General features: G+C 39.4%; 1 protein-coding gene across 7 annotated transcripts in view; it reads left to right on the top strand.

Annotated features, from left to right (window-relative positions):
• Positions 1 to 23,040, top strand: part of TASP1 (taspase 1) — a 274,050-nt gene that overhangs the window by 144,282 nt on the left and 106,728 nt on the right. For 6 of the 7 annotated variants that reach the window (XR_010935134.1, XM_067707466.1, XM_067707465.1 and 3 more), the window contains one exon: positions 2,448 to 2,558. Coding sequence is in view for 6 of the 7 variants with exons in the window: in XM_067707466.1 (XP_067563567.1) it covers positions 2,448 to 2,558 (111 nt within the window). In the remaining variant the exon portion in view is untranslated. Of the gene's footprint in view, positions 1 to 2,447; positions 2,559 to 6,125; positions 6,367 to 23,040 lie in introns of those variants that run through there. The other variant, XM_067707467.1, reaches the window with a different exon arrangement.

The raw sequence follows: 23,040 nt of genomic DNA on the forward strand, positions 1-23,040 counted from the left end.
CTTCCAACCTTTGCCCTAGACTCCTAACGAAACAGGAAGAATCTGGAGAGATACCTCTAGTGGTGGTTTTGTAGATTCCTTTGGGATTTCTACATAAACAATTATATCATTTGCAAATAGGAGCAGTTTTGCCTTTTTCTTTCTGATCTTTAAGCCTTCTACTTCATTTTCTTGACTTAGTGCAATGGCTCGAACCTCCAGTGTATTGTTGAATAAAAGCGATAAAAGCAGACATCTTTGCCTTGTTCCTGATCTTAGGGAGAAATAATTCAGTCTTTCACCATTAAGTATGAAGTTAACTGTAGGTTTTTTGCAGATGTTCTTTATTTCTAGAAATTAATAATTGAATTTAGAGGCTTGATCAGATTGAGGTGTAATTTTTTTGGTGTGGGGCAAGACTACAAAGGTGTAATTTTATCAAGGGACATGTAATATTTGTATCTTTTTGTGATATTAGCAGCCATTGACGATTGTTGCCTATAGCAATTATTAAATTATAGGTTACAAACGGTTATATTCTAATTTTGTTAATTTCTTCTTCATTTATTAACTGGGATACTACTATGGAGAAAATTTTCCTTCATAAACCTTCTGGTTACCCTGCTACGCAGTTCCTATAGGAAGGACAGAGAAATGCTTGATTGTTTTCTTTCATTTATCCATTTTCAGAATAGTGAATTGGTTCCATAGCATCTTCCAAAGGTGTTTTTAAAACAAAAGCTATGAATTCACTATGTGTTTCAGTCTATTTAGTCATTCTTATTGATGATAAATAATTGTGTACTTTTCTAAGTTCTTTTAGAATTTGGTATTTATCACTTTCCCTCTAGGTTTGTAGTTAGGTCTTCATTCTTTGTATAATCCATGTCTTCTGCTAAGATCTGACAATATAAATACACTCTTGCTTGCATGATTAAGGACAGAAGGAAGATGTATTGAAAGACTTATTTCTAATATCTATGAATAAAGAATGGAACTGTTTGCCTCTGAATCACACTTCAGCTATATGGCAGCATATTCTAAGAAACCTTGGAAATTTGTGAATAAAACCATAAAATCAAACTTTTCTTTGACTGGAACCTACAGAACAAGCTTTTGGTGTCAAGGCTGTTATGTTAAAGGTGATATATGTCAGAATAGAAGTCATAATTTTAAATTTCTTGGAAAAAAATCAAGCATTGGAAAACCCTGTATATTCCTGTATAACTACAGAGGAAAAAGTCTGACACATACTGTGTATTTTTGCTGTAATGTTAACTTCATGTGGTTTAGCTGTTTGCCTGGAGGCATGTGTACATAACCTTCTGAACACCCATTTAGCTTATAATATGCCAGTTTCCTAACAATTATTATTGTTCTAAAGTATAACATTTCACTGTTCAACATCAAATACATACACAAAGGGAATTAAAATTTATGGAGTTTCCTGAGCTTACACAGTGTCTCTACATAGTAAGTGTCGAAAATGGTTTCTTTTCTATTAGCTTTATTTTAATTTTTCCCGGATTATAAAAATAATATTGCAAACATTTAACAAAATAAGGATCACCATAATCCTGCCCACAAAGTAATATATTAAATTGCATACCTAGATGAAGATCTAAGTGTAGATACTCACAAAGATCTTGAAGGAGATTTACATTTACTTTACCAAAAAATACAGGCAAGTTATTTCTGACAAAACATAGGTGATTTAAAAAAAAAACAAAACTTTCACAAGTTTCGAACAGTTTGTATTTTTGGCAATGAGTGTATAATGTATGTGTATACATAATATGCATATATGTGTGTATACATACATGCATGTGTATATGGGGGGCAGAGGAAGGGGGGGAAGGAGGAGAGGTGTACATATGCAGAGAAAATTTCTGAAATGAATGGCACCAACATGATTTAACAATTACAGATAACATTTTTAAGGGAGATTTGTTGTTAGTGCCTAATGTCTGTCACAGTACCTACTAGCCAAACAGAAAATGTGTGTTATATCAGTTTGTGTTGGTTTAAATTTCATGAATTTAAGAACTTTTGATTAAAATATATTCACTACCATATATAAAATAAATAACCAACAAGGGCCTACTGTATAGAAATTATAAAACAGTTTTTTGTGGTTATCCAGCAATGGAAATGAAACAGAACCCTAGGTGGTTCCTAGGTAGAGAGTCTAAATTCATGTATTATGTGAATAATTCCTATGAAAAAGGGGTTTCCTTTTATTTTTCTTTGTTTCCTTTTAAGATTAGACATGTGTTTCTTTAGTTTCTGTCAAATCTCTTTACTAAAATTACTAGATTGCTCGTAGAAATCATTTCATCCCTCACTGAATTATTCTCCAACATAACTACTTCTTCAGTGGTGCATAGGGGTGGTTTAATGCTAGTAAGACAAGAAGGATGTTTAGTACTGCCTTTCCTCAACCGTTCTTGGTTTCCTTGGCTTTCTAGGATGTGGAGAGCATCTTGTGCGCACCATACTGGCTAGAGAATGTTCACACGCTTTACAAGCTGAAGATGCCCACCAAGCTCTGCTGGAAACTATGCAAAACAAGTTTATCAGTAAGTATAACATTAAGAAAATTACTTCCTTGTAAATAGAGGTTGTTCCTCTGAGCTGTAAGCTTCATGAGTCAGGTGCCACATTTGTACTGCTAGACCTAGGTCCAGGGTTTAGCATGGACTTAGACCCTAAGTTAACATTGGCTGTGAAAAGAAATTCCATCAAAATAGCTACTACTGCATGAAATTTACCATATAACCAATGTAATGCCCAAGTTGTAAGACACTGTCCAGGATTAGAATCATACACAGTGGAATAAAATTCTACTAAAACAAAATTCAAGGGGCAACCTCATTTAAAAGTTTTTCTGTAATGCAATTTGACTCTTTTTTAAAAAAAGTTAGTGTTGTATTCATGAATCCAGTGCTGCCACACACAGTTGTCTAGGGTTGAGTTGAAATCTGGCCTGGCTCCATTTGCCAAACCCATATAACCTGATGTGAGGCTGCATCTGGTTGGAGGAAGGGATGGCTTTTTCTAATATGCAGGAAGATTTTGTGTAGCCTCGCAATGGCCCTGTAGATAACTGTTACTGTGGATTAAAACTATTTGACTCGGGTTTTTCCCATCATTTAACATTGAGCTTACCACTATGGTAAAGGCTTGTGAAGTTGTATAAAAAATATAAAATGTAGTTAAAAATAAGGGGGACTTACCTGGCGGTCCAGTGGTTAAGACTCCGTGCTCCCAAGGCAGGGAGCATGGGTTCGATCCCTGGTTGGGGAACTAAGATCCCACATGCCACACAGCATGGCCAAAAAAATAAAATAAATGAATGAATGAATAAATAAATAAAATTGAATTAAAAAAAAAAAGACACCTCCTCTAACTCCTCCCAGCAACCCTATCCCATAAAAAACAAAAAAACAAAAAAAAAAACCCAAAAAACAAGTTAGGGTAATAAGCCATGAACACATAAATGAGGGGAAGAGTATCACAGGGTTAACCTGGGGGGTGTCTCCATGTAGAGAATCAAGACAGGGTAATATAAGGTGCTAATTATGTGGTGAGGACAACACAGACGAAAGTGTAGGAAGAAATCACCTGAAAAGGATTCATGGATGATGAACTCCTAGAACTGGCCCCAGGAGGCCGGGAAAGGTGGGGAAGAAAGGAGTGTGAGCACAGACATGACAGTGGGGTTAGGCGTGGTGAGGGCTTGACACCTGCATGACTCTCACCTAGAGGGAAGTGTTCCTGATGTGCAGCGGGGCTGGATCGGCCAGGTGAGGCCAGGTCCCGAGGGCCTTAAAATCTCTGTGTAGGAGTTCCTGTTCGATCTGATAGAAAGGAGAGAACCCTTATGTCTTCTTAAGTTGATCAATAAAGTGATGTTTTAGGGGAGGGTTTATAAAGCAGATCTCAGGTTGTCCAAGACCATCTCTATAGGAGACCGACATTAGGGGCTGGAATGGTCCAGGCCATGGAGAGGAAGTGGTGATTTTGAGGGAGGGGTCCATGGAGGAAGTGGAAATATTGATAGATTTTGCTGCTAGGAGTATGTAGCCCTCTGGGTCCAGTCAGGAGGTAGAAACCATACATTAGGTTAATCAGGAGGAGTTTAATATAAGGAATTGTTAACTATGATGAAAGAGTAACTGGAGGCTGTAAAGAAGCTCTCTGTGGTGCCCTAGATCTGAGAGTGTCCAGGGAAAGACATGCTTGGGAGGGGCTCAGACCTTGTTGGAGAAGGTGTGGTTCAGCAGGTAGCAGAGAAGTTCACTGGTTTGGCCTGGCTGGAACTGGTCTGGAGTTGCTGGGCAAACAATAGGCCACCCTCCGGAGTGCAGTGTAGATGGGGAACAGATAATCAGCACCTGGTGGCTGGGTATGCCGTGGGAGCCCAGCATCAAGGGGGCGTGCAGAGGACACAGAACTGCAGGACACACAGGCCACAGGGCCCCTGCAGAGGGGACGAATGCTCAGTGTGTGACCACCTGGGCCACAAGGGCTGTGTGCAGGCTGTGCAGGGCCTGGCTCAGGGAGTCCCGATGGGCACCTGTGTGTAACCACTGGGGACCTCTGGTTTCCATGTCGACAGGGCCCAGCCTGCCAGGTCACAGCAGGGCTGCGTCCTGGGCCTGTGTCTGGGGCAGACTTTACCAGATGTCCCACACCTACATTGACTCTTCTCCCCAGCCCATGGTGGACAGTGCAGGCAGGGTGCCTGTTGTAACTCTTTTAATGTTCTCTAACTCGGTTTAATGCCTGACTCCTCGCCCTCGTTCTGTTAGTCCTCTCCATGTAAGCCTGGTCTCTCCTCGTTCTGTTAGTCCTCTCCATGTAAGCCTGGCCTCCCCTCGTTCTGTTAGTCCGCTCCATGTAAGCCTGGTCTCCCCTCGTTCTGTTAGTCCGCTCCATGTAAGCCTGGTCTCTCCTCGTTCTGTTAGTCCTCTCCATGTAAGCCTGGTCTCTCCTCGTTCTGTTAGTCCGCTCCATGTACGCCTGGCCTTTCCTCGTTCTGTTAGTCCGCTCCATGTAAGCCTGGTCTCTCCTCGTTCTGTTAGTCCTCTCCATGTAAGCCTGGTCTCTCCTCGTTCTGTTAGTCCGCTCCATGTACGCCTGGCCTTTCCTCGTTCTGTTAGTCCGCTCCATGTAAGCCTGGTCTCTCCTCGTTCTGTTAGTCCTCTCCATGTAAGCCTGGTCTCTCCTCGTTCTGTTAGTCCTCTCCATGTAAGCCTGGTCTCTTTTTACATGGCACTTTATATTTGTTTTGCTGCCATTTTGTCTTCGTTGGGTGGCATCTGGATTCCAGGGACTTTCTGTGTCACTGTGGAGGGACCATCTGGCTCATGGCCGCCCTCTTCCCTCTGTTGGCTTGTGCTGGGATGGGGCTCGTGCTCCACCTCCCCATGGGTCACTGGCCTCTCTCCCCGATGAATTCACTGTGGTGTCTGTGGTCTTGTTGTAACCTCTGGCTTCTGCAGTACACATAGCATCCACTGACAGCATATGCTAGTGGTAATTGGGTCAGGTGGTCTGAAAACATAGAATAATAAGGGGATTGTCAAGCCCTCTTGGCCCAAGCATATCAGGCTACTTTTCCACTCTATTCCTAGAGAGGCTTACCGGCCTGAAGGTGGCATGGCAATGGGCACCGTCCCTACCTGGCTTCCTGTTCCTTTAAGCCTCATCTGTTCTTGGATCCTCTGAATCTAGGGCTTTGTCACTGGCTCCTCTTTTTCTTCCACCCTCACCAGCTTGGGAAGAGGAACAGAAACCCATACCAGGAATCAATGCTTTTCTTCTAGTTTTCCCAAAAATGTCAAGGTGTCCAGTCACACCCCTACCCCAGCCCTACCCTTAGGATACTGGTGGGGACCTGGCTAAGCAAGGGTTGCCCCAAACTATTTACCAAAATTTAGGCTTTACCTGTTTAAAACACTTTTCATCTCAAAGCTGTCTCTACTTAGAATTTATGAAAATCCACTCAAGGATAAAATATAAGTTTTATAATATAAGCATGCAACTGGTGGGATAGATGGGGCATTCCAGGGATGGGAATAAAACTGAATTACTGGACTTCCCTGGTGGCGCAGTGGTTAAGAATCTGCCTGCCAATGCAGGGGACACAGGTTTGAGCCCTGGTCTGGGAAGATCCCACATGCCGTGGAGCAGCTAAGCCCGTGCGCCACAACTACTGAGCCTGCGCTCTAGAGCCTGCAAGCCACAACTGCTGAAGCCCGTGCACCTAGAGCCTGTGCTCCTCAACAGGAGAAGCCACTGCAATGAGAAGCCTGCACACCACAACAAAGAGTAGGCCCCGCTCGCCGCAACTAGAGAAAGCCCGCCTGCAGCAGCAAAGACCCAATGCAGCCAAAAATAAAAAAATATAAATAAATACATAAATTTATTAAAAAAAACTGAATTACTTCCTCAGATTATAAGCATTGTTGCTTAGGCCTATAATACGTATTATGCCCTCTTAGGAAAGATTTTTAGGGTAGAGAGAGAAAGAAAAACACATTATAGGCAAGAAACAACTGGATTTATCTGAAGGAAGAACAGAGTGAATAACTAGAAAACATTTCAATATGAAGAGATTTTATACAGGTGCTTTCTTCCAGTTATTTCACCTGAGGTCATGAAAACATAGATAACGGTATGAGCTACATGCATGCTGGTAAGAATCACTTGATGGCAAATTGTGAGCTGAGGAATGCATTAGGAATGGACTTTGAGGTCTGCCTTTGGTGATCTTTCAGAAAAAGGTTGATGTTGTTCATGTTACTACAGCTTCAAATATATCAGAATCAGACTTGGGTCTCCTTGTTCTTTTGTTTTAACAATTGCCATCGTGGAATGCTGTTTTTAAGGGAAACCAAATTCTTGGCCTGAACAGCTTGTGTAATTTATGTAATTTGCTATTAGTTGCCCAGCTATACCAGTTTCACCAGAGGTGAAAACTCGACATTCAGGAGAAGTTCACTTCCTGGGAACCCTGCAATGGGTGTGTGATGACGGCACATGGTAATTTTCTCCTTGTTGAGAGTGACCTGAACTCTTTACTGTGTCTGAAACCACAGATTCACTAGCTAGTTGTACATCTCCAGATTTGGGTCCATGCTGAGGAGTTCCTGAGCTCCACTCCTTTCTCTTCTGATGCTTTGTTGTCCTCTTTGTATAACTCTTGAAACTCCTCAGAGAGTTGGGCTGTAGTACTTCATTTTTCCACTGGATCCCATGACCTAATTCATATTGAACACTCATCTTAAAAATTCCAGACTCTTGGAAAGGAATCAGAAATTTCAGAACTCATCAACCCTGCTCACTAAATCGTTGAAGAAACATTTTGCAATAGTTCAGTGACTTGTCCAAAGTCACCTGGTTAGTCAGTGGGTGTTCATTCTGCAAGGTCACACTGCCCCCCCACCTTTTTAAGCAAAATAAAATGTGGAATACAGAAAAACAGTGTCCTGGGAGTTAAGACAGCTGAGTTCCACTCTTAACTCTGTGTCTGACTCACTGAATCTATCAAGTTACTTAAGTTCTGTTTTGTTTTCTTAAAAAAAAAAAAAAGTTAGACAAGAGACAGTTTCTAAATTCCTCCACCATGCTAAGTTTTATGAATTCTGTACCGTATTACACCTGTAAATATGTGGTTCTTTTTAATCAGGTGATTTGGGATTGGAAAAGCAAAAATTTCTGGGACCACTTGGGAACTATCAAGAAGCATGGATGATATTTACAAAGTGATTAGAATGAAATAAATTGAATTTACCAGGGACCTGGATGAGAAGCAAGGTCTGGTTCTTTCCTGTTTTAACAGTGATGAAATTAGTTGTTGGTTTTAGGACAAGCCTCTTTGTTCTCAGTTTCCTCGTGTATAAAACAAGGGGGCCTAGCTCGATGGTCCCCAAAATCCTTTCTAGCTCCAAAATTCTATTTGGTCCCTGGTTTGTTCACAGGCCAATCTAAACTGTGTGTGTGAAAGTACAGTCGTAAAGCAATTTAGTCCTTAGTTGAAACTATAAATTAAAGCTATTAAAGGTGGATCGGAAGTTTCTATTGAGGTGATTTGGTCGAAATCCTTTCTGGTGATGGCTGTGGTAAGCTAGCCACCTTTGTGGAAAGGCATCACGATACTCTTCCTTTCTTGCTTCCTTTGTTTTTTCTTAAACAAAAAAAAGATTTGCATAAATAATATATCTAGAGATTCTCACTGCAGTATATACTTAGAAACATTTTATATAATAATCAGGACAGACTTATTCTAAGACTCCGGTGGTTCTTCAGTCACAGTTCTGGTTTTCCTGCCCAGGCACTGGTTCCTGTGGCGGTTTCTGCTCATGAGGCTCTGCTCTGGTGCTGTGATTCTCTATATATGACTGTCTGTCTCTCCAGTTGTAGGGGAAGTTGTTTACCTTTTGATCTCACTTTTCTGATGGATCTAAGAAGAGTTGTTGATTTTTCAGTTTCTTTAACTTTTTACTTGTTAGGATAGAGCGGTGACCTCTGAAGTCATTACATGCTGGACCAGAAACCAGAAGTCTCCTCCGCAGTCTTTTTCCACCGGTTATTATCACATTAAAAATTTTTTTCTATAATCAAGGATTAAAAAAAATGATTTCCAGTTTTAATTTGTCTTTTTCTGATGAGTAAATTTTCAAATATAACTTGACCTTTTATATTAATCTGTGAATTATCTGCTAATAGCTTTAGACCATTTTTCTGTTGTACTGTTTGGGTGATTTTCTTTTAATTGACATTTAACTTTTATTAATGGTAAAATTACCTTAACTAAAATATTCTAAAATGACACAGCAATAACCATTTGTACAGAATTTTAAAATAACCCTCTCTTTTTGAGTGATGTTATGTTTGATATCTGTGACCTTCTGCAATAATGAGGGATTTTTAAAAAAGTAATTTTACACTGGATTAAATAATTTGTTTTTATGTATTTTTTCTAAAGTAGTCAGCAACTTATTAAAATAAAGATTTTTCCAGTTTTCTTTTGTAGTTTGAAACAAACTCTGAAATTATCTTAAGTGTAGGGTTCTTTTAAAAATCTATTTTTGATAAATGAGGCTTTAATGTGATAGAGTAAAATTGAAAGACATTTTGAAGATTAAAATGTTTTCGTTTCCACTTGTATTACCATTATGCCAAGATCCAGAGCTTTGGTTTGACTTAATGTAGGAAGCATAAAACAGAATAACCGATTTGTGCATTTTTTTTTAAAAAACCCACTGTTTGTGTAACGTACAAAATCCATAAAAATGGGTACTGTAAAAATAGTTCCTTAATAATACTTCATGCTAACCAGCTGATTATAGACTGAATGCTTAGTTAAGTAAGGAAAAGAAATAAATAGATTTCCTTTTTAGTCGAGCTTTTTAAATTACACACACACACACACACACACACACAGACACACACATATAAAAGCTCTTACAATGATTCAGATGTGACTTTTCCTATTCATGGTTATTTTTGAACAAACTTGGTTTCATGAATTATTCCTTTTTCATGCAAACTGTGGCTGCATGTGTGGTATGTGAACTTCAGGGTGACATTATAGCTTACTGCCCAGTTCTCAACAAGTAATGTCATAGTACTTTTTTTAGTTGGTTTGGCTCTCTACTAAATATAATGGTTGATAAAATGCTATCTGTAAAAACCAAATTTCCCTTTTCTTCTCTTTGAATTTCTAAGCTAACTTGTTGGTATCATCAACCTACAGTCTATGTGACTATTATTGAAAAATTCTATGTGGTATATAGTATTACGATTAAAAAAAGAAGCTTTTGCTCTATGTTCTTTTATTTTATCCCTTTGGGGAATGCTTACACTCTTTCTGACATCATAGGTTTACTGTCAAATGCAGAATGCTATCAAAAATTGAGATTGAAGGGAGTCTACTCTTGTGGTTTTCTGCCAACTTGAGAAATTATATTTGATAAATATTTTCTTTTAATGACCAAATTCTTAGCTAAAACCCTGATAATTCATAAGCATTAGCTTTGATAGGAGGAACAAAAGTACATTGTCATTACACATTTTAACGTCTTATCTGAGGTCATATATTATGTTTCATGAGTTTCTTTATAATTTAGAAAACTTAAAATATATACTCATCTCTTTACCAGTAGTGCATTTTTGGATTTTTACAAGACTTTTCTCCTATTCTTCATGCACATTTCTTTTTTTCAAACACTAAAATCTTTTTCGTAAGAGAACGTATTTTTTTTAAACCAATTCAAAAAATTGGTTTATCCTCCTTCATTATCATAAACATTGTGATATATATAGCGTGTTGTACTTACATGTCCAAATTGCAAAATCAGGAAAATAATAAATTAGGCATCCCAAAGCATTATTTATCACTAATTCTTGGGCCTTAGGGTTTTATAAATACTTTCAGAATTTTTTTTTTTTTTTTGCGGTACGCGGGCCTCTCACTGCCGTGGCCTCTCCCATTGCGGAGCACAGGCTCCGGACGCACAGGCTCAGCGGCCATGGCTCACGGGCCCAGCCGCTCCGAGGCCTGTGGGATCTTCCCGGACCGGGGCACGAACCCGTGTCCCCTGCATCGGCAGGCGGACTCTCAACCACTGCACCACCAGGGCAGCCCTTTCAGAATTTTTAACGTGTTTTTATTTAATAAATATTCATGAAAGTCATGAATGTACCTTGCTGGCTACTGTGACAGATACACAGATAAATACACCATATCAACCTTACTGTCAAGGAATTTGCAATCTAGGAGAAGAAAAAAGGCAAATGTACAGTAAATAAAAAGTAAGATGCAATAAGTTTCATACTAAAGTTCAGGAAATATAGGGGACTTCCATTCCTGGCAGTTTCATCAGATGGAGATCCTGGAACCTTTGACTGCAAATAATCTAACAATGCTGGACGAAATATTAATGGCAAAATCACATTTTCAAATGAATGGGTGAGAATCTTCGTTTAAGATTGTCCTAGTTATATGAAGCTCCCAGGGGCTTGACAGAAGTAAATGAAAATCCTTCCTGAAGCAATACTCTTTCAACTCAGATCTCAAAGAAGTGCTCAACTATGAATTCAAAATAAAAGCTTAAATTAAAATGAAACACACATGAAGTAGAGTTACCATGAGAGAAAGTATGTCAATAGAAACTTTAACCAGACTACCAAAGACTTTAGATATTAGAATCACTAGGTAGAAAATATGAAATAAATATTTTAGACATTGCTGTTTTTAAGTAGGTATAATCATTTTGGAAAAATATTCATGAGAAGTGGAACACATGCATGCCCCACAACCCAGAAATCCTAGTCCTGACTACGAACATGTGCCCTGGGTGACACACACAGGAACATGTACAGCATGGCTTTTTCTTTTTTTTTTTTTTTTTGCGGTACGCGGGCCTCTCACTGTTGTGGCCTCTCCCGTTGCGAAGCACAGGCTCCGGATGCGCAGGCTCAGCGGCCATGGCTCACGGGCCTAGCTGCTCCGCGGCATGTGGGATCCTCCCAGACCGGGGCACGAACCCGTGTCCCCTGCACCGGCAGGCGGACTCTCAACCACTGCTCCACAAGGGAAGCCCAGCATGGCTTTTTCTTAACAACAAAAAAATGGAAACCATTCTAACATCCATCAGGAGGAGAATACTGTGTGGCAGTGAAAATGAATGGATTACAAAGACACATATCCATATGAATAAACCTTAAAATCATAATACTAAGTTAAAAATACAGTTCGCAAAGGACTGCAGTCAGTGTTGCCACAATTAATATAACTTTGCAAAACCAGACACTATTTCATTATACATGCACATATGGTAAAACTATAAAAGAGAGCAGGAAGTTATTGGAAAATAATTCAGGGTAGTGGTTTCCTTTGGGAGAGAATACCTAGGGAGTCTCAACGGTATTAGTAGTGTTGGATTTTTCTAGTTGTTTAGTGGATTAATGGACATTTGTTCTATTAATATGCTTCATAAATTATATGTTCCATATAATTCTTTTTGTGTTTTATGAAAAACTTCATAATTAAACTCTTAATATGGTAAAGTAGGAAAAGGAGAGTTCAAAAGAAGCAGAGGGGCTTCCCTGGTGGCGCAGTGGTTGAGAGTCTGCCTGCCGATGCAGGGGACACAAATTCATGTCCCGGTCCAGGAAGATCCCACATGCCGCGGAGCAGCTGGGCCCGTGAGCCATGGCCACTGAGCCTGCGCGTCCGGAGCCTGTGCTCCGCAACGGGAGAGGCCACGACAGTGAGAGGCCCGCGTACTGCAAAAAAAAAAAAAAAAAAAAGAAGAAGCAGAGGAAGAGGTGTCATATCTGGTAGATTGAGGAGAGTGTCATGAATGAGGTACCTTCAGGAGGGAAAATCTAGGACTGGTTTTGTGAGCAGCAAATGATCTGATTTAACAAGTGGACAGAGTATATTAGGGAGAGTGGTGTAATTATAAATGAAAAAGAAAACCCCAAAATTGGACCTACTGAAGTGGAGAGAGCCACATAAGGCTTTGGCAGTGGAGTGTTACAGTAGGATATGGGATGGATTGGAGGAGGGAGGCCCTGTAGGTGAAGCTACTAATTTGAAGGGCATGGCAATTAGAGAAACAGAGCTAGAGTGGATCAAAGGAGAGTTAGGTGCCAGAGACTACTCTCAAAGAGAGAATCTTTGAGATTCTTGATGTTGATTGAATGGAATGGATGCAGTGAAAGAGGCATCAAAGTAACTGGAGGTTTGTTTTTTTTTTAACTTTTAATTTTATATTGGAGTATAGTTGATTAACAGTGTTGTGTTAGTTTCAGGTGTCCAGCAAAGTGATTCAGTTATACATATACATGTATCTATTCTTTTTCAAATTCTTTTCCCATTTAGGTTGTTACATAATATTGAGCAGAGGTCCCTGTATTATACAGTAGGTCCTTGTTTTGAGTCTCCTGGACTTGGAATTACAAGGCCAATAAGAGATTATAAGAATGTCATGCATGGAACATTGGACATGTTCCATGGGGTTGATTTTAACTCGTATGTTGGCATAGAGGTGTTTGTAGGCAAGACAGTCAGTTGGATATATGGGCCTGGAGCTTGAGAGGGAAGTTGAGACTCTGGGCTTGTCTTCGGAATTTATGGTGTCTTTCACAGAATGAATGATCCCGCTGAGGAAGCCAGATCTGCTTGCACGTCATCTCCTCAAGGAAGTCTCTCCTAACCACCCTGCTTAAAATTTTAACTTCTCTTACTCTGGTTTGTGTTCCTTCTTGGCACTTGTTTTATTCTGTACTTTTTTATTATCGTCTCTCTTCAGCATGGCATAAACTCTATGAGAGCAGAGATTTTGACTGTTATTTTCCCCCATTTCTGTCTCCCTAGCAGCTAGAAGAGTGTCTAGCAAAGAGAACATTTGTGGAGTGAATGAATGAATGAGAAGGTAAAAACCTTAGAGGGTGTCTGCCCTCAGGGTGGGTGGAAAGAGTATCCTGTGAGGAGACAGGAAAGAGGGAGAAAAGATGCGACCGAGGAGGACACTCATCTGGAAGCCAAAGACAGAAGGAATTTTTTGAGATAACCAAGGAGTTTCCATGTGTTTAGAGATATAAAGGAATATCAAGAAAAACCTTTTAGGTCTAGGCATTTGGAGGATATGAATCAACTTTCAAGCATGTGCAGTGGCAGGGTAAGAAAAGAACTTCACTCAGCAGCTGCAAAGAAGGAGGACCAGAAATGATAGTCTTTCAGTCTTGGCGACAAGCTAGGTGGGTTAGACTTCCATAGATGACTGGCATCGACAACTTTGCATGTAAACTATGCACCAACAGCACACAAACTTACTGAAGAATAATACTTTGCCTTTCATCTTTTTTCTTCTTTAACAGGAGTATATCTCATGGAGGGTCACCAAGTTGCAAAATCAATCATATTTTTTTTTCCCATGTGACATAAGATACATATATAGAATCCCGAATATTTTTAAGTGTATAGAGATTTTACAAATCAGAATAAACTTGAGTGAGTGGAATGGGGACAAAAGGAAAGATAGCAAGTGACTACAAGGTTGACAATCATTTTAGAAATGTGTGTGGTTTTCTAAGGGCCTTTAGGAATGTTCTTTAGGAAGCTAATGGCAGAATTGAATGCTTTTTGCTTGTCTCTTTTTGGGGAGTTGTTGTGCTGAACTCTGAAATACCTCTTAGAGTGACATCCTTTTTTTTTTTTTTAATAGAGGCTTAAGAAATAATCATGTATCTCATTTAAAACAAGGTGCAGAAAGCTTGTGCTGTAAGCTAGGAGGTTGGAGAATAGGAAGAGTGATTGGTTAGATTATACTCAGTGGAATTGTTGAAAGTGGTAAGAATCTGAGATATTATTTTCTTTCTTTGGCCAAAATGAACGGTTAAAACTCCCATTTATTGACCCGGGTAATCATCATTTGAAAATAAATAGTTCATCTGCTTGTTAAATTGAATAACTCCCAAATTTGTTTTTACAGTGCATGTTGAATATCATAATGAGAATCATCACAATTTCCAAGAAACCCAGAGGTTACATTCTGTGAGGTGGCCTATGCCTTGTTCCTAAAGGAGAGTCTTGAGATAAAGCTGGGTCATCCTGTCCTAGGGAGCTCAATCATTTTTCTCTTCTTCCTCTCCTCTTACAAATAAGAAAAAAAGAAAAACTTGTGATTGTATTAAATTACTAACAGAATTGATCAGCAGCAGATTAACAAAATGGACTTATCAGAGTAAGTGGAAGTGGGTAGCCGGCAATAGAAGTGTGACTTTGTGGGGCTTTGTGCATTCACAGCCCACGCTGGTTTTCTCTCTCCGGCCTAGGTTTCCTGTTTACATAAGACCTCTAGTCTTCTCTTAGAGCCTGGAAATCCCATATATTTTGGATACTTGCAACTTTTGAAATAGCGGGGGATGACTGTGTCAACAACAGCAAATGTGTTCTTACTCAAGCCTTTTGGGAAACAAAGAAAAGACCATTTAAATTAGCTACCAAATTTTGATAACTGGAAATAATTTGGTAATATTATTTGGTTGGAAAGCAAATAATAAGCACAGTACTAAAAACGGAAAAACAAAACAAAACAACTCTGTAAGCAGTGTCACGTTACTTTAAAAAAACCCCATAGTTTTGTTGCTGGTCTATTTGATTTCAAAGGTGGCCAGATTTAGGGCCTGTGGACTTGATTATAAAGGTTGGTGCCATCACAGAATTAGGAGCTGCTGAGCTACTCACAATATGTACTTTATTTTGAATTTTATGTTAAAAGATGTTTATGAAGTATTAGGATTTAATTAAAACCACTCAAAGAATTTGTTTCATCCCATGCTGGGAAAAAAAAAAAAAAGAAAAAGAAAGATCTTTGTTTCCATATCAGAATTCTTTTTCCTCCAAAGGGTACTGATTAGGTGATCAAAAAGGGTTTTTGTCTGTTCCTTGCGCGGTGAGCACATGGAGAAAAATCACTAATATTAGTTACAGTAAACTCAGAGCACATAATTATAATGTTGCAAGAAGGAAAGGAAAATTAAATCATATGAAACTGAAGGCTGAGTTGTACATATACTGACTGATTAGTTTGAATAGGGCTTAAGTTACATTTGGTGGATGTGGGTAAAATAAAGAAATTCATAATTGTTATAATAGATTTTAGAATTGTTTTTATGGTTGTGAAGTTGCTTCCCCTCATTGTAACCTAATTTTTTAAAAGCCATCAGATATTTGAGAGTAACCATGACTTTTGAGCCTGTGAGAACCACATATTCATGAGGGAAGACTAGAGTGCATGTAAACAACATTATTCTGAACCTTCTGTGAATGTGGTAAAACCCAGTCCATTCATTAGCATTAATCGTGGGCAGCTCACGCTGAGGGCTTCTCACATGGACCATCTGAGGCTCAACGACACTGATGATTTTCTGGTATTTACCTAATTTCTGGGTTGATTTTCAGTTTCAGATTGGGTAAGCTCAGAGTATCTTCTCTGTTTATTTGTTTTAAGTAGCAGATTTTTATTTATTTAAAACACTTAAATCAAGTAGCAGGCTTCATTATTTGAATTTGTGATTAGGAATTCTGTAATTGTATTTGGGAGGTAAATTTGGAATGGGTTTGCTGTTAGTCTGTGTGTGCATTTTAGAGGGTTTTTTTTTTAAGGTCAGAAACAATCCTGCCTGTCTTCCTTCCCTTCTTTTCTTTTTTTTTCCTGTAAAATATAATGCTCTGAAGAGCTCCTTGTTGTATTCTGTAACTATTTAGATACAAAGATGCAAAACAAATGGCCATTTTATAAATATAGAAACCTGTATTTAAAGAATCTGAACCAAATACCAAATGACTGATAACCAATAAAAATAATGTAGGTTGAAATTAACTCCCTTTGGTTGAATGATTTTGAAGCAATAGCTTTTTTTTTTTTTTTTTTTTGGCATTACGCGGGCCTCTCACTGTTGTGGCCTCTCCTGTTGCGGAGCACAGGCTCTGGACGCGCAGGCTCAGCGGCCGTGGCTCACGGGCCTAGCTGCTCTGCGGCATGTGGGATCCTCCCGGACCTGGGCACAAACCCACATCCCCTGCATCGGCAGGCGGACTCTCAACCACTGCGCCACTAGGGAAGCCCGAAGCAATAGCTTTTTAAACAAAAATGTTTGGGAGTGATTAGCCTTTCATTTTTTTTAAAAAAAAAAATCCTTTTTAAGATGATTGGAGAAATTTTAATAGACTAAGTGATGGTACTTATTCATAAATGTTGTTTATAAATATTAAAACTATAAACATTAGTCTTAGAATTATTATTAATAGTTTTAGATGTGATAATTATTTTTATTTTATTTTTTTATTGAAGTATAGTTAATTACCATGTTGTGTTAGTTTCTGGTGTGCAGCAAAGTGATTCATATATATATATGTATATATATTCTTTTTCATATTTTTTCCATTATGGTTCATTACGGGATATTGAATATAGCTCCCTGTGCTACAGTAGGACCTTGTTGCTTATCTTTTTTGTATATAGTAGTTTATACCTGCTAATCCCAAACTCCTAATTTATCCCTCCCTCACCCCCTTTCCCTCTTTGGTATTGGTATGATTTATATAGGAGAATGTTTTGCCTATGTTCTCTTCTAGGAGTTTTATAGTTTCGTGTCTTACATTTAAGTCTTTAAGTCATCTTGAGTTTATTTTTGTGTACGGTGTGAGGGTGTGTTCTAACTTCATTGATTTACGTGCATCTGTCCAACTTTCCCAGCACCCCTTGCTGAAGAGACTGTCTTTTCTCCATTGTATATTCTTGCCTCCTTTGTCATAGATTAATTGACTGTAGGTATGTGGGTTTATTTCTGGGCTCTCTCCAATACCACGCTGTTTTGATTACTATAGCTTTGTAATAATGTCTGAAATCGGGGAGGGTTATGCCTCCAGCTCTGTTCTTTTTCCTCAAGATTGCTTTGGCAATCCTGGGTCTTTTATGGTTCCATATAAATGGATTGCTTTGGCAATCCTGGGTCTTTTATGGTTCCATATAAATTTTAGGATTATTCTAGTTCTGTGAAAAAAACACATGATAATATTGTTGCGGCTAGGTAAGAAGATGTCCTTGTTCTTAGGCAGTATCTTCTGAGGTATTTAAGATGAAGGGTTTTAATGTTTGACATATACAAATGGCTCAGAAAAAAGTATTTATGACTGTAATGCTTTTGCACTGAAGGCTGATGGTGACTCTGTGGGGTAATTGACTTTCTTTGTAGGAAAGCTTATGATAAAAGTAGCAAATCTTTGAGACTTAAGTTATAACAAAACTGTTTACTATTTAACAAAGCTGAGGGAACAGAACTGGTTTGTAAACGCTGAGAAATTAATTAAAATTATAACATAGTTCATTAAACGAATGAAAACATATTTAAGGAGAAATCTACAGAAAATAAATGTGTTTAACTTTTAGATGTGCATTTATTTGATGGGAGGATTAAATTTTAATAGGGAAGCACATAAGTATAAATATATGACTAGTAGGTTAATGTTTTATTTCTGGATCTATGAGAAGCCCTTATTACTTCCACTTCTCAGCTTACGCATCCAATCTAAAATCCATTATATTGTCACATTTAAAAATATTCTTAAGGTAGGCAATAAAGAATATAAACTGTCAGGGGTAACATTTCATTAATCACCTCTACATGCTAACTTTTGCACCCTATCAGAGTACACACACAGAGTGGCACACACTGTGGGCTGGCTTGTCCTGTAGTCATTCTCAACTTCCTTTGCCCTTCCATGCCTCTACTACATAGACTGTAAAAACTATTTACATTTTAAGACTCCCTTGCAGCTAGGAACAGCCATACAATATGGGTCAAACTAACAAGACACAAGTGTCTGTTTGAGGGTTTCTGGGAGAGCCTTTTGTCTTCTTGATGAAAAGGACTGACATCACCTCTTTTCCCTTCTTCCTGTCCTGAATGTAAATGTGATGCCTGGAGTAAGAGCAACCATCTTGTGGCCAGGAGGAGACAGATAGGAGAATCACAGAATTCATGGCCTTGACACTGTAAACCTGCTGTTGCAAATGCAAAAGCCACTTTCCTGCAGACTACTTGTTCAGTGGGAAAAGTAAACCCCAAGTTGTTTAAGTTACAGCAGGTCTGGGTTTCTGTTAGTTGTGGCTGAATACACTCTGTATCTGTGAAATGGAGAGTGTGTTGAAAATCTGGCCACTCATTTATTTTACGTGTGTGTGTTTGTGTACAGCTACATACATATATACATCCTTACATACTTAAATGAGGGGGATGCTCTTGTTTGAATACCTATTTGGTCACCTTATCCATTGTCTGTTCTTGCTAATAGAATCATGAATTTGCTTAAATATTGGATGGCTGTGTGCTTCATGGTCCCCACCATGAGGTTGGTAGGGGATGGTGGGGTAATTGTTATATTCTAGCCACTACCTTATGTGAACACAGCTATTGTGTTAGACTATTAAGCTTAGAGTTAATTATTCTGGCAGCCAAGTGCATCAACCTCTGTGGTTAGTTAATAGAGATCTGTATGACCTGGTGGTATGTTTGTCCTTCCGTAAGGTTTATGCTGTATTATCCCACCAGTCTGTTATTTATTTGGTGCAAAGGTAATATGTTCACAGGGTACAAATTCAAAAGATACAAAAGGATAAGCGGGGAGAAGTCTCTCCCACACTTTGTCCTTCAGCCAACGTAGCTCCTCTTTGTAGAGGCAACCAAGGTACTTATGTATCCAACCAGGGAAATCCCATGCATTTAGGTGTAGACTGGTGTGAGTGTTCTTTTCTTGCCTTTTACACAAATGGTAGCAACCTCTATACCAATCCTTCACTTTCCTTTTTTCACTAATTATATCTAGGCAGTCCTCTCTGAATCAGTGCATAAGAGTTTCTTTATACTTCTTAACAGCTGCATAGTATCCATTGTATATGGATGTGTCATAATTTTATTATCTAGTCACCTTTTAATGGACGTTTAGGTTGTTTCAGTCTTTTGCTATTGCAAACAGATGCCACAGCAAATGACCATGTATACGTCAATTTATCCAAGTCATTTAAAATTTGAAATGATATGTATATCGTTACTTTAGAAAATTATTTTGATTCTTAAAGATCAGCAGAGTGAGGAGGTATGACTAGAACAGGGTTGGGGGTAGAGTGAGGCAAGTTGTTTTTGAAGGAACATGATGGGCCTGTTAGTCGTCCCCGGAAGGTGGGGCACAGGAGAGCCTGTCCTTGCTGTCTGGGAAGATTGCAATCTGAGGCCTTTTGTGGTGCTTATCATAGTAACAGATGTTTTAAAGATTTGTATAGGTTTGGATGATTTTTCTATTTCTTATTTTCTTTTCCTTTTATATCAGTTGCATTTATTCACTAATTATAATAATCCTACATACTTATATAGCACTTTATACTTTTCAAAGGCGTTTCAAATACCCTGCTTCAATCCATCTTTTAAAACTTAAAGGTAATGTTGGATAAGTTAACTTCTTTTTGTACATGATTGGAAAACTCAGAACCAAAGGTCATGTGTCAACCTGCTGACCTGCATCTAGTCAGAGAGCTAAGCCTGCAACCCACATCTCTTAATTTCCTGGGGTAGGCACACACAAAAATGATGTGTGTGTGTGTGTGTGTGTGTGTATGTGTGTGCTCGTGCACATGCATATACACACTTCAACACTCCCCTCCCCGTGTCTTCTGATGTCAGAGCCCTTTTTTACTGGGAGGAACCATTCAGACCCCATTTGGGTGGGGCTGACCTATCTCTCCTGCCACAGGGGTGAGCCTGTAACCCAGTTTAAGCAGATCAGAATAGTAATCCTTCTGGCTCTAGTGGTTGGTTCAAGGATGAGCCCAATATCCAAGTCAGGCCAATGAGAATCCTGCCTTGGGCTTTTCTGCCACAGCTCTGTGGAGGAACCATCTCTTTCTGCTTAGGTTGCAAATGATAGGATGAGCAGTGTGGCTCCAACCATGTCTGAAGCTAGATAAAATCTCCAGAATTCCAAGTTATTTGAGGCTGGGAAATGATCTTTTTGGGATAGGAGCAACGCTTGTCTAATTCACATGTCGTCTACTTTGGATGGAATCGCATTTTGTGGGAGGAATTTACTCTGAGGGGAGAGGCATGAGAGGAAGGCTACCGAAGTGGGGGTCAGGGTCAGTTCAAGTCTCTATTCTCTTTTAGGGTCTTGGATAATTCATTTTCTCTCTTTAAAAGCTACTTATAGTGGCTTAACCAAAGATTTATCTTCTCTCTTTAAAAGCCTTCCTTTAAAAGCCACTTATCATGGCTTATCCGGAGATTAATTTTTCCTCTCATCATAAGACATCCAGAGGGCCTGCCCCACTGTGTCTTCCACATTCCTGCCCCCTCTCCTCTCCTCCTGCTCTGCTGCCGTTAGGGTGTGGCTCTCACCATTCCCTGGGATCACATTTGCATTTTAAATAGGAAGAGGGGAAATGGGTAAAGAGCAAAAGGAGTGTGTCACCTGCGAATTAAAGGACTTTTCCTAAAAGGCCCTCCACTCAACTTCTCTTTGTGTCTTCTTGGCCGGAACTGTGTCCTGTGGTCACTTCTAGCTACAGAGAGACTGAGAAATTTCTGAGCGGGGCCCATCACTGTCCCCTCAGTAAAATTGGACTTGTTTTAGTTAGAAAGAAGGAGAGAATGGATACTAGGTATACATCTACTGTCTGCCACAGGGGTTGGATTAGATGATCCTTGGTCTAGATGGTCCATTCTAGCTCTAGAAGTTATGAAGTCTGTTTAATAAATTCTGGGAGAATTGTTGGTTAAGGCTTTAATGCTCAGTGCAGCAGATCTAAAAATCTACATCAGGGTTTGGCAGACTGTGGTCCACAGGTCAAATCCTGCTAGCCACATGTAGAAAGAAAATTTTATTAAAACACAGCCCCACTGACTAGTTTACATACTATCTATGACTGCTTTTACATTACAGCAGCGAAGTTGAGAATATTTACCGTCTGGCCTTTTACAGAAAAAGTTTGCCAATCCCTGGCCTAGATGATCCAGAAGAGCTCTTCCATCTTGGTAGTTGCAAAAACATGCATTTATTTATTCATTCAGTAAGTATTTAAGCATACACTACATTTTAGGTATTAGACCAGGCCCTGGGGGCTATAGAGATGAATAAAGCAAAGTCCATATTCTCATGGAATTTATATTTTATCAAGTCAGGCAGATAATAAATACATAGTAAAACTCACAGTCTATGGTATAGTAATAAGAGCTACAGAGAAAATGAAGTAGGAAAGTTGGATAGTAAGTGCAGGAGAGGAACTTGAGGTTTTTAAAGAGACATTTGAACAAAAATCCAAAGGTGAGGAACAGAGCCATTTGGCACGTGAAGGGAAGAACATTCCAGAATAGCAGGTGCAAAGGAGGTTGCAGTGTGTCTGGAGAGGTTGAGAATATCAGGGTGGCCTGAGCAGAGTGAGCAAGGGGGAGAAGGGTTGGGGATGAGCTCAAAGAGGTGGCTCGGACCATCATGTCGGGACTTATAAGCCATTGTAAGATGGGAGCCATAGGGAGTGTTGAGAAGGAGAACAGCATGACCTAACTTACATTTTAACACGGTCATTCTAGCTACTGTGCTGTCAGTAGACTATGGGGGTCCAGAGTGGAACCTGGGAGACCAGTCAGATGCTATGAGGCTATATTGAGCAAGAAACTATAGTAGCTTAGACTAGAGTGATGCTGGTTGAAGTGAAAGAATTGGTTGAATTCTGGTAGGTTTTACAGGTAGAGCTAACATGATTTGCTAATCAGTTGATATAGGGTGAGGGATAAAGAGAGTCAAAGATGACTTGGTTTTTGGCCTGGGGAGCTGAAGGAATGGAGTTTCTTTTTACTGATGTGGGGAAGCCTCCAGGAAGTTGAAGTCTTGGGGCAAAGATCAGGAGTTTCAGGTGATGCTTTTTGAATACGCAAGTGGAAGTGTTGATTAGGCAATTGCATATTCAAGTCTCCAGTTCCGGGGAAGGCCTGGGCTCAAATAAATGTGAGAATCAAGAGTGTGCAGATGATATTTTAAGGTGATGGATTACATGAGGTCGTCAGAGGAATGAATGTAAATAAAAGAAGATGTTGAATGGCTTTGGCATATTTCAGAATTAAGGTCAAGGAGATGAGGAGGAAGCAGCAGTGAGACTGAGGAGGAGCAGCTGGTACTCTTCCTGGAGAAAGTCTAGAGTTTGTGAAGTCCTAGAAGTCAAGTAAAGTAAGTGTTTCCAGCAGCAAAGAGTGGTCAGCAGGTTAAATGCTGCTGACAAGTAGTAAGATGAGGCCCTGGGGATAAATCTTTGGCTTTAGCACCCTATGTAGGTTGTGGGTGACCTCGCAGAGAGGGTTTGGGTGCAGTGATGGGGATAAAAATCCCAATTGGAGTGGGTAAGGAAAGAGAATGAGAGGAGAGAAATAGGAAACAGTGAGCACAGACGAATCTTTCAAGGAATTTTTCCTTTCTTAAAAGGAAGAAGAGAA

The sequence above is a fragment of the Pseudorca crassidens genome, chromosome 15, assembly GCF_039906515.1.
Source record: "Pseudorca crassidens isolate mPseCra1 chromosome 15, mPseCra1.hap1, whole genome shotgun sequence".
Taxonomy (NCBI): domain Eukaryota; kingdom Metazoa; phylum Chordata; class Mammalia; order Artiodactyla; family Delphinidae; genus Pseudorca; species Pseudorca crassidens.